The 11,550-nt window shown below is 51.1% G+C and overlaps 2 protein-coding genes across 2 annotated transcripts; both read right to left on the reverse strand.

Moving 5' to 3' along the window:
- Nucleotides 1-646: 646 nt before the first annotated feature.
- LOC103643388 (apomucin) lies at nucleotides 647-3,235 on the reverse strand. Its single transcript, XM_008666551.4, has 5 exons — nucleotides 3,031-3,235; nucleotides 2,594-2,920; nucleotides 2,308-2,493; nucleotides 1,102-2,187; nucleotides 647-1,003 (listed from the first exon to the last, which is right to left on the reverse strand). Exons 1-5 carry the CDS (start codon nucleotides 3,098-3,100, stop codon nucleotides 912-914), a joined length of 1,761 nt encoding a protein of 586 aa, XP_008664773.1. The 5' UTR covers nucleotides 3,101-3,235; the 3' UTR covers nucleotides 647-911.
- A 2,293-nt stretch (nucleotides 3,236-5,528) lies between these two features.
- Nucleotides 5,529-11,309, reverse strand: LOC103643389 (interaptin). Its single transcript, XM_008666552.4, has 8 exons — nucleotides 10,432-11,309; nucleotides 10,142-10,327; nucleotides 9,920-10,039; nucleotides 9,718-9,770; nucleotides 9,329-9,461; nucleotides 6,953-9,016; nucleotides 6,254-6,375; nucleotides 5,529-6,134 (listed from the first exon to the last, which is right to left on the reverse strand). The coding sequence occupies exons 1-8, from the start codon at nucleotides 10,501-10,503 to the stop codon at nucleotides 5,951-5,953; spliced, it is 2,934 nt and encodes a 977-aa protein (XP_008664774.1). The 5' UTR covers nucleotides 10,504-11,309; the 3' UTR covers nucleotides 5,529-5,950.
- Nucleotides 11,310-11,550: the final 241 nt, after the last annotated feature.

Consider the following 11,550-nt stretch of genomic DNA (forward strand, 5'->3'; position numbering starts at 1 on the left):
CCTTGGTGGGTCCAGAGCTGGAAGGCACTCGCATTCTCTCGCCCTTTTCGGACTAACGTCTGGTGCGGGTGCCTCTCGGTTTAGAACTGCTCTGGCTGGACTTCTTTCTTCACTTGTGTACTCTCTTCATGTATATATATAGCGGTATACTACCTATATCGCCTCCAGTCCTTCTCCGACAACGAACAGGTATGACTGCCTCTTCTCTTCCTGCTCTACGAAACCTTGAAAGTGGGGGACGAGAGATAGGGTCCCTGATTTACTGCCTATGGCTCGACATCGCCTGTCTACATAACCTTTTCTTTACCGATGTCAACTCGGTTAGTCAAATAAAAAAAATATTATACGTCAAATAAAAAAAATATTATACGAAGAATAGAGAAAATCAATAAAAAAATCTTGAGATTTTTTGGATAATTTATACGTCTACATGACCTTTTCTTTACCACGATATCGAATAGAGAAAATCAATAAAAAAATCTACGAGCAACCGACTAGTTCTTATTAACTGGCTGGCAACCTAGAAACGGTACGATAGATGAAATAGCGAGTAAGCCTTATAGGGTGTTTGATTCCTAGTTGCTTAGTAATAGGCGAAGATTTATACACACACTAAATTCTTAATGAAAGAGGTGCATGGTTCACGTTCGTAAAAAAAACAGAACAATTTTCCTTCAACGTATACGTATACATAGTTAGATACACATATACATATATGTATACGTACAACTACTCGTAGATCCACAATCACACGCACACGTAAAACCAAAGCGCACCACGGCGAACGCAACCAGCACGCTTATTATTCCAGCTCCTACTCTACTCCACAGCGCAAACCACACCATTCACGTGTACTGTGTACACAAACCTGACACAATACTCAGAGATCACCCGCGCTCTCCATGAGCAGCTCACATGGTATTGGTGTTCAGCTTCGGGCCGCCGATCTCCTCCCCATGGATCACAGGCGCCTCCGCCGCATAGACTTCCTTCACATCTTTCCCTGCAACCCACAGAGGACAGAGCTCGATCGTCTCGTCAGCTCCGCTAATGGCGAGTTCGTTCTGCAAAAAACAAAAAAGTTCAATTGTTCCAATGTACCTGTTGCTGTGGTGGGTTGCACGGTCTCCGAGACCCGCTTCCCGCCGGTGAGCGACGCGACGGCCTCGCGCGCTTTGGTCACCACCTGGCCTGGCGCCGGCACGCGCTGCGCTACCGTGCCCCCGACGTCCTCCTTGCGGCGCTGCACGGCGCCGGAGATCGCCTCGCTGAGCGCGCGGTCCTCGTCGCCCGGACGGAGCTTCTCGGCGATGTACCCCGTGACGGTCGTTCCTTTGGACTGCCCGCCGGCGCCGGGGGTGGCCGTCGCGGCGGCGTCCGTGTCCTGCTGCGCGTCGGCTCCCGGCGTCGCCGTGCTGGGCGACTGTGTGGCCTGCTGCACCTTGCCCGCCACGGCGGTGCCGACGCCGGCGACCTTCTCGTACACTGTGCTCGCCAGCTGCTTGCCGTACTCCGTGGTGCCCGCAGCCGCGGACTTGACCTTGTGAGTATAGCCCGCCGGCCCCGACGCGCCGTTGGCCGCGTCCGTGGCAGCCGGGGCGCCTTTCCACTCCTCAACGCCGGTGTCCGATACCGGCGTCGCCTCGCTGTGTGCGCCTTCCGCCTTGGCCGAGCCCTCCTGCGGACGGAGGTTGGGCGCGACGGCAGTGCCGACACCGGCGACCTTCTCGTAGACGGTGGACGCCAGCTGCCTGCCGTACCCAGTGGTGCCCGCGGCCGCCGACTTGATCTTGTCGGTGTACCCTGCGCCTCTCGTCGCATCCGTGGCCTCGGGGGCCGCTCCGCGCTCCTCCGTGCGGGTGTTCGACGCCGGCGTTGCCTCCGTGCGTTCGTCGCCGCGCTTCCCCACGCCCACAGCCGTGGTGACGCCGGCAACCTTCTCATACACCGTGCTCGCTAGCTTCTTGCCGTACTCCGTGGTGCCGGCAGCCGCGTTCTTGAGAGTGTCCGTGTAGCTAGCGCCACCGCCACCGCCACCGTCCGCACCGCGCACCGTGTCCGCGGCCTTGTCTTTCCACTCCTCTGCTTTGGCGCCTTTCTTGCCCGCGCCCACGTGCGTCGGGTCGTCGGATAAGCTCATGGTCTCAAACTGCCGCACCACGGGCGTCGTACCTATGTCCTCACCCTCTGCAGATTAGCACATCGACGAGAAGGAAACGTGTCACTTGCGAGCGCAACACGAGTAGAGTGCCAAACAAAAGATGGAACAGAGTGCCATGATCGAGTTCGAGTCGGCGTGTGCCATACCTCGCGCGGTGGGCGTCGTGGAGCGCGGCGCGGCTGGATCCTCGACGACGGGGCCGCCGATATCACCGAGCCGCACCCTAGGTGCGGAGCCGTCGCCCTCCACCTCCTGCACCGCCGGTGTCCACGCCGGCTGATCGTACTCGGCGATGAGGTCCTGCACGGCGGGTGCCCTCGCCGACTCGTACACTGCAGACGGACGGATCGCGCAGACACGTAAGTACACAAAGACTTCTTGTGACCGAATCAGCCTAGCACCCGGTGCCGATTAACAGGTAGGAGCACTTACTCGGCGCGCCGTGCAGCTCGGGGTTGGGCTCCGGCTCCATGACGAGGGGCTTGTCCTCGACATCTTCCATGTAGCCGCCCTTCTCCAGCGCGGCCTCCCTCTCCGCCGCGTCCTCCTCCGCCTCCTCGCTGCTGTCGCTGCCGGCGTCCGCGTCTCCCATGCGCTCGCCGCCGCCGTGCTCACCGTCGTGGCCGTGGCCGTGGCCGGCGAGGGTGTTCTTGATCTTCTTCACCTTCTCCTTCACCTTCTTCAGCACGGCCGGCTTGTGCTGCTTCTCGTCGCGGTGCAGCTGGGCCTGGGCCTGGGCCCCGGCTCCTTCGTCCTCAGCTGCACGCGCGGCATCACAGAGTAAGGTGAGAGAGAGGACGCGTAGTTCTTAGTGCATACTAGCGATCGACTGGGTTGGCCGGCGGGGTCGTAGCTTAATAATAACTCACCTTCGCCGATGTTCCGGAGGCCGAAGTCATCGGGGACTTGCTTGCGCGCGAACATGGCCGGAGCGTCCATCGCCGTCGACGTCGCGACACAGAGCCGCTGTTTTTGGGATCGTGATCGGTGGTCCTGAATATCTGGCTGCTTATAGCGAGCTTGACTGGCAATGGCGAGAGTTGGTGCGTGGGTTGAGGGGTGCTCGACGATGAGGAGGATATAATAGGAGCGGGCCGGGGAGGCGAGGGCCACCTCGACGCACACGTGGTTTATGGCCGGGAGGGCAGGCGGACGCGTGGCGGGTGCAGAAACTGCCGTGCTTCGGTTGGGCTTGGGCAGGGAGAAGCGACTGGAACTTTGGAATGGGATGATCACGCTTGATGAGATCTCGTGGTCTCGTGGCCCGTCAGGTGGCGGCCTGGCGGGGCATGGGCACGCCGGTGGGGGGCATGCAACCCCACCGTGCCGCGTCGATCCTTTGCCTGCTTCAGTGCTTCTGCTTGTCGGCATACCGTATTTGGATGTTTGGATGAGGCCGGTTGAGGTGTGCACCCAGACCCTGATTTCTGCTCCTGGGACTCTGGAGGCTGCCTGGCTCGGACCTGGCCCCTGGGATAACTTTTCTCTCCTATCCGAGGCGGTCTATTGATCTATTCCATTCACTTCGCTTGACCAATTTCTGATGTGGCCTCTGGGCTGTGTGTGCCTGTGCACAGCCTGTTTGACTTCACTAGACCGTTTCTCCGGTGGGCTGTGCCTGTGCGCGGCCTGCTTCATGCGGAATTCTTTCTTCTTTGATGACATGTATGGGGAAATCTTTCTGTACTCCCAATTGCGCTCTTGTCTTGGGTGCCAGGGCCACTGCCACTGCTTCAACTTCAAGTACAAGTACCGGAGCACCAGGGTACGCCGGCCGAATATTGCATCGGAGTCACCCACGGAATAGAGCATGACAATATCTATGATCAAGTAGAATTGAACTTGAACATAGCGAAGCTCTTCCACGAGTTTTTGCTCTGCATATGTGCCATTCGTTCTGACATTTATATGAATTTTTATGCGTCTTTTTGACATAGAAGATATCACAACAAATTAGAATTCTAATATTAAACAAAAACATCTTACCAAATGATTTAAGACTAAAAATCTCAATGATGAATATTTATTCGGGCAGATAAGTGACGGGTACGGATATTATTTGCCGGATACATGTGGATACTTGATACTTGTTGGATAATGCATGAATTGCTTATTTATTAACTAGAATCTAGTTCGCGTGTAAGACAGTTGCACCAGGAGTATTGTATAGGCCATAAATCAGTATGACAATATAGTCCATGTCCAACACAATAGTTCGACTGTAATGACAAAATTCGAATCACATAATAATCTAATATAGCATAGGATATTTTTTTTCAAATGACATAAGATAGTCTAATGCGACATAAGATAGTACAACACATATGATATATAGTCTTTAATAAGATATGGGGTATTGGAGTTGATATGTGATGTATAGTCTGCTACTTTGATGTAAACTAGACATTATTTAAATAATTTCGACATGAATATGTTCATACAAAAATGTAATGTGCTACAAAGTTGTAGATCTCTTCAAGTTATACAACTTTCATGTAAACTATCTTTGTCTGAGTTCATATGTAAAAGTTATGATTATATAAAATATTATACAAGAAAAAAATGGGTACCCGAAATCCGGGTAACCGTATTTGACCTGATATCCGGATATTTACCGGGTAGTTCTCGTTCCGAATCCGACCCGAATTTGAAGCTGTCCTATCTGGGTACTAGTTGTATTCGTCCTAAATATAAAAGTAACCAAATTTGTATATGAAAAATTTGTATTTGTATAAAGTGGCGAAGGTAATAAAAGTAACCAAATCAAGAGGATGCACATGACTTTGGGATGTATAGTAATAACTTGTGATGCATATATAGTGAAATTGAGTCTAAATCACTAGTTTTACAAAATTTCGTGGGTACATGTGCATCCTCAAATTATTACCTTTGGGATGTAAGTAATAACTTGTGCATATATGGTAAAAATTGAGCCTAAATCACTAGTTTTGTAAAATTTCGTGTGTACATGTGCATCCTCAAATTATTACCTACTTTCGCTCCTGTTTATATAATTCATATCGTTACCTGACGGGTTTGTTATCCGTTACCTGACGGGTTTATTTGGGAGCTTGTTTGAAAGCAAGTGTAATAAAGGGAATTGAAGGGATCAAAATCTATTACTATTCAATTTTGAATAGTAAAATATTTTGGTCCCATCAATCCTCTCCATTACCATTGGCCCCAATCGGGAGGCCGAGAAGTACAACATGTGCATTCTCAAATTATTACCTACCTTCGCTCCTGTTTGTACACAATTCGTCAATTCGTGTCCGTTACCCAACAGACATGTTTTCACCCTAGGGCCAAGGCCCAAATCCACACTGATGAAACAGTCAGGATCAGGAACTTGGAACACAACGAAGCATTTCTGAGATAAAGCTGACAGGCCACTCTTTCCTTCTCATTTTCCTTTCTCCACAACACAATGACACCATGGAAATTATACAGCACAACACACTCCAGAGAGGGTAAGAAAGAACTATTACAACTCATATTACTGCACACACGCCAATGCGGAACAAAGAAAACGAAAGAATGTTATTGTGACGAGATCTACATGCTGTGTACTGTAACTCTTGAGGATACGGACAGACCACACCGCAGGCACCCCATTGGTACATACCCGGGGTGCCCGTCTCGCCTGGCCTGGTCTCCCCGAGCCTCTGGTCTGGAGCCTCTCTCTTCGGAGAGAAAAAGCCCATCCAGTCGCTCGCCCACCTGTACAACGCCCACCGGTATCGTCTAAAATCTTTGTAGCTACAGTGTGAGTGAAGCAGCACGAGTCAGTCACCGCAAGGAGTTCTTCAGCGACCGAACGGTCATCACGAGCTGCTGCCGCTCGCCTTCCACCTCCGCGAACCTCAGGCTGATCTCCGAGTACCGTTCGTGCAGCTCCTTCAGCTCCTCCTCGATGGCCCTGTTCCTCTCCTTCATTGAGGCCAGCTCCTTCGCTGACTGGTCAGTGGTGTTCCTGACGACACAGACGAGTCGTTGCAAGCAGAAAGAAATATCAGTCAGATTAGTCGTGGTTCATGGGTTTCTGAACTTAAAAGGTGTCTGTGTCAGCTACGTTCAAATGAGTTGATGTACCTCATGTCAGGACCATTGCAGTCACCGTCTTCGCCCTGTCTGTTGGTGCCTGGCAGTGCAGCAATGCTCCCAGTGGAGCCGGTATTGTGCTTGGTGCGCTTGTTATTAGCATGCTGATTGTCCTGCAAAAAAAAAAACAGCACTCTGTGTAACTTTCTGGGCAACAAAGTGTATTATTGCAATCTAGTAAGCACTTCTATGTAAAGGTCGCCCAATGATGTAAAGCAATATAACGTGTTCTCGTCAGCGGGGCCCTGTATGGAATAAAGCTATTCCACGAGCTATGATGATATGGGAGCCGGTGGATAGAACTAAAGAAATTTCTGTCTTCCCATGTGCAAAGAGACAGAAATCATGTCATTTTTTCGCAGACATATGTGCTCATACTTTTGTTGGGGCCTTGTGTGATCAACTGCTCATTGTACTGACTTAGATAGAAAAAGGAAGTTACAGCAACCGGTTCAGATGGCAATCAGGAAGCAAAAGTTGCAAGGGTTAATGTTTCCATTTTTTAGATGGACTTTTTTTTGCAAATAAAGTTTTTGAGCGTTGCAGTTATTAACATCTATATCAGCACAAGACCTTTAGGTTATTGATATGCCAGAAGAGAAGAATTGAAGAGCATCTCAGCAGACAAACCAAGTAAAAGGACAACTGTCTGCACTGGAACTGGAAACGTATTTGCTTTGCAGAATTTACCTTCACATCTGAAATTTGACCATTTGCCTTCGCCCTGTCCCGGGTTTCAAGGGATCTTCTCAGCTTCAGAACCTGAGAGGCAAGGCTGTCTTTCTCAGACTCTTTCTTGGACAGCGAAGTTTTCAAGTTGTCGCACTGGAGTTTCAGTGACCCAATATCTATTTGCAGTTTTCCAATTGTTTCCTCCCTCTCGTTCTTCAAACGTTTTAAACTGTGCAGTTCGTCCAAATGCATCTTCACTTGGTCCTTGAGGAATACAAGCTCTTTATTTAGTGAAGTAATCTCAGCAGTTTTGTCTTGCAATTGCATGTCCTTTTCGCTAATTCCAGCTAATTCCTTTTCTTTCTGCTCATTCTTTTCGAATAGCTCATTTCTCTCACTGGATAGCTTGTCGATCTTGGAATTGAGTAGGTCGATTTCTTCTGACAGAGCATTCAGCTTTGCCTCATCACATCTTTTTTGGTTATGGAACTCATCACTCTTGCTTTTGAGCTCCATCAGTAGCCTGTCTATCTCCTTTGACTTGAAATCCACTAGGGTTATTAACTGCTGGACCTTCACCCGGTGCTGATCCTGAACTGATCCAAGATCTCCTTGGGCCTTCTGAAGTAACTCTTCTAACTGGCTCTTCTGCAGCTGCAGCTCCGCAACCTCTTTTCTTGCTTGCACAAGCTGTTGTTCGTTTGCACTGAAAGCAGAAGATACTTGTGAAGACAACACCTTGAATTCCTCCTGAAGTCGTTCTGCGGTAGTTGCATTATTCCATCTTATCTTCCTCAGAGAATCCTCAGCCTTAATGGCCCGTTGCTCTTGTTCCACCTTTGCACTCATTATTTCTGCTATGTCGGCCTCAAACTTTTTAGCCTGTGTCTGGAGTTCATTATCCAAGCTCTCCACATTGGCCTCAAGATCACTTATAATAGCCAAATGAGCTGAACACTCATATTGCATCCTTAGCTGCTCCCTCAGTTGTGTTTGCTCCAGCCTCGAAGATATGTCATGGTTCTCTTGCTTTAGAATCTCATAATCAAGTGCAAGTTGCTCCATTTGCATCTCAATATCCTCACGATCTTTCTTGTACAACTCGATTTCATTGCTCAGCTCAAGGATTTTCTTTTCAAGCTCAGAGGTAGAGATGTCATCACGCTTCTTTGCCAGTGCATCCAGCATAAGCTCATCTTCCTTCTCTTGGTATGAACTCGTTTCAGATAAGGCAATTTTGCGTCCAGAATTATGCACATTTGACAGTGCATGCTCATATTCTGCCTCCTGTGGATCCTCTTGTGTATCCTCTTGCAAAATGGAAATGTCTCTGTTCTTTTGCTCCAACATCTCATCAAGATCTTTCACAGCCAGAAGCAGCTCAGAGTTAGATTCCTGCATCTTTTGCAGTTGTAGACGAAGATCTGCATTTAGATTCTTCTCATGATTCAGATCTTGCTTCAGTTCTTCAACCTGTGACCATGGGTCATACCCATCTGAGAGCCGTTTCCCTGAGCCATTTGAATCATGGATCATCTTCTTTGCCCCTCTCAGTCCTTCATATTCTCTTCTGAGTGCATCCCTCTCCTCCCTGAGGCTACTCATCTCCTTGGAGAGATCTTGCCCACGCCGACTCTCCTTCACAATTTGCTTTCGGAGAGTCTGCAACTCCATATCTGAGACATCCAATTTCCTGGTTAAAGTGGCTATTTCACTTCTTAGCTTCTCCACGTCGTCATCCTCCCCTCTTAACCCTGCCTCACCAGAATTGCTCGTTGACCCATCTGTACTAGCATCAGGAGCTGAGCTTCCTGACCAGTCACCCGAACTGGTCAATGGGTTCCTCACAGTGCCATTGTTGGCAAATGGTGAGAGAGCATTGCTACTATCCTGAAGATATGAGTTGTGCATGGTCGCACTAATTTTGGGGGTATATCTCCCAGAACTTGCATCTGAACCTGACACCGAGACAGCATCGAAACTGCTGCCATTGTGGAGATGGCCCACTGGGTCAACAGACATAGGCACATTTCTTCTTGATGGAAACCTCATGCCTGGAGGTTTTGTTATCAACAATCCATCCTGTGCAAGGAAGAAATCAACCATCAGCAGAACACAAGAAAATCAAATCACATCTAGCAAGCATTGTTCAGTTGTAATATGGTCCCCATCTAGTCTAGCATGAGAAATCCAGATCTCGAACAAAAAGTGGCATACACCTTATTATCATTCAAATATAACTTAGGCTCCCTTTACTCCTTTTTTTTGTTTTGCAGTACTCTTTGTATGCCAAAAGCCCTCTTTCTTAGCAATCACAAGATGAAACAAAGCAACCCAATGATGATGAATCCAAACGAGGAAAAGCTCTAAGGAATTCTCCAAAGAGCCACTTACTTGCACAGGACTCATCGCATCCGTGGCCGCTCTAGCCTTCTCGCCGTCCTCGTCCTCAAACCGGCTCAGCTGGTTCTGCAGTGTCGTTCTTCTCTGTGGCGTCTTTGCCACCGGCGAGGCGTCGCCGCTCTCACTGTTGCCACCCGGAGGACAACAATCAGTAACCAAGCAAAGCAATGCCCCCAACCAAACGAATGCTTAAGGCTCAAACCACAATGCAGTAGCAATGACTACAAATCTGGTTGAAATGGCTCAATCCCTAAGGCTCAAATAACAATGCAGCAGCGGCAATGGCTAAAAATCTGTCTGGGGCGAGACGATCCTTAAAGCTCAAACAAGGAACAATGCCACAGAGATGTGTGCGTAGATTAATCCACCACCCAACCCACCTCGCGTCGTCTCCGTACCCACCGGCGCCACCCACCACCCGCTGGATGGTCACCTGTCACCACAGGAAGCGAAGCACCAGCGAAACATCAAAATCAGATAACCGCGAGCACGTCGCCGTCGCAGGTCACAAGAAAACGGCACGACCCTTTAAGGGATGCGAGGAAGAGGGGAGAGAGGGAGATCAGAGATGGGAATGCTCACGTGCAGCAGCGTGCCGGGGCTGCCCTTGAGCGGGAGCGTCACCGCCGACGGCTTCAACGCGTCGGCGTAGTCCGCCAGGTTCACCGTGGCCTCCCCCAGCAACGCCGCCTTGCTCGACCCCTGCGCCGACAGCATTGCCCCAGTCAAGATCGATGGCGGAATCACCGCCGGCGGTCAATCACGAATTAGTTAGCAGCGGGCGGGCAGGGGCAGGTCGCTTACGGTCTCATAGACGAGGAACTGGTAGATCTTGTCCTTGCCGGCGGGGAGCCTGGTGGCATCCATGATAGGGGCCGCCCAGCGGCACGCGCCATCGGTGACCTCCGCGGGCTCCGACCGCGCCGTCGGCCGGCCTGCGTCCTGCGGCGTCACCACCACCATCATTGCCTCCCATCCCTGCACGGGCACCTGCGGCAAGAACCAGCCACCCTCCTCCCGTCACGCGTCAATCGACAAAACAAAATCCGAACCCTGCTCCAGGTCCAGGGCTACGGAGCGACTGAGAGCCGTGCCTGCGTGGCGTGGAACTGCAGCTTGAACGTGGCCTTGGCCCTGCCGCCGCCGCGCCACCGCGACTTGAACATGTCGTGTCGGCGGCGCCGCGCTCGCTCCCGGAACAGACAACGACCTCTCCGCTCCCTTCGCCTCGCCCGCTGCCACTGCCGCCGGGCCAGCTAGCTACTCCTTCACGGGAGCGTCCACCGGTGGCGGCATTGCAATGCCGCGCGCGGAAGAAGCCACCGCGCCGCGTGACGCCACCAGGGTCGGCATCGCGGTGCGATGCGGTTACGTGAGGTGCTGGTGGAGGTTAGTTGGAGCGCGAAGACCAGCACCACATGGTGGCAGAGCAAGCATAGAGCGTGAGGCCACTGCAGCTGCAAGCGAAGCAAGCACCGAGCAGGCAGGCTTTGGGCAAAGGCACGCACGCAGGCAGCAACAAGGCCGAGGCAGTGGACACTGGACACTAGTAGCAGTAGTAGATCTAGTGAGAGAGAGAGAGAGGAAGCCAGAAGCAGGACGGAGAGCTCAACTCAACCGAACTTTCTATCTCTACAGCTCTGTTTTTCCTCTTTCTCCTCAATCTCTTTCTCTATCTCTCTGATTTGGGGTTTAGGAGGGTAGAGAGAGAGAGGGGATGTAGTGAGAGAAGGTTGTGATGAGAAGCTATAAAACGGAGGTCAATTGTCTTGGGATACACCGGCGTACAGCTGGGGAGGAGGGCGATTGGGGTCTGGTGAGGAAGTGATGGATTACAAAATCTGAGCCTCCGGCTGCTGCAGCGTTGCTATGGGATGGAAGATGAGGTTGCGGCCATGCTGTTGCCTGCTGGAGCGCGTGTACTGCTGTGCCGCGGCATTGCTTCAGGCTCACAACTGCAGGCTGCCTCTGTGCCGTGTGGGCCTTGGGACTGCAGTTGCTCCTCTCATCCTCTGCCTGGATGCTGGATATTCTTATTTATTTAGGACCTGTTTGAAAACACTCAATTTTAAAAACTAATTTTACCATTATCTATTCGGAGGAGGGTGGCGGGGCAAATCCGAGTGTTCCTCTTCTGCCATGGTGGGAAGTCGTCGTCGAGTTCGCCGCCGCCGGGCGAGCCGACGACCGTTGTTGCTATCGCGCTACGGGAG

The sequence above is a fragment of the Zea mays genome, chromosome 1 (genome assembly GCF_902167145.1).
Source record: "Zea mays cultivar B73 chromosome 1, Zm-B73-REFERENCE-NAM-5.0, whole genome shotgun sequence".
NCBI lineage: Eukaryota > Viridiplantae > Streptophyta > Magnoliopsida > Poales > Poaceae > Zea > Zea mays.

Excerpts from the sequence above, each read along its gene's own strand:
- LOC103643388 (XM_008666551.4), bottom strand. The coding sequence starts at position 3,100 with ATGGACGCTCCGGCCATGTTCGCGCGCAAGCAAGTCCCCGATGACTTC. Across the intron at positions 2,188-2,307 it reads CACGACGCCCACCGCGCGAG|AGGGTGAGGACATAGGTACG; the intron begins GTATGGCACACG and ends GCTAATCTGCAG. Across the intron at positions 1,004-1,101 it reads GCAACCCACCACAGCAACAG|GGAAAGATGTGAAGGAAGTC; the intron begins GTACATTGGAAC and ends TGTGGGTTGCAG.
- LOC103643389 (XM_008666552.4), bottom strand. The coding sequence starts at position 10,503 with ATGTTCAAGTCGCGGTGGCGCGGCGGCGGCAGGGCCAAGGCCACGTTC. Across the intron at positions 10,328-10,431 it reads TGCAGTTCCACGCCACGCAG|GTGCCCGTGCAGGGATGGGA; the intron begins GCACGGCTCTCA and ends TTCTTGCCGCAG. Across the intron at positions 10,040-10,141 it reads AGTTCCTCGTCTATGAGACC|GGGTCGAGCAAGGCGGCGTT; the intron begins GTAAGCGACCTG and ends CTGTCGGCGCAG.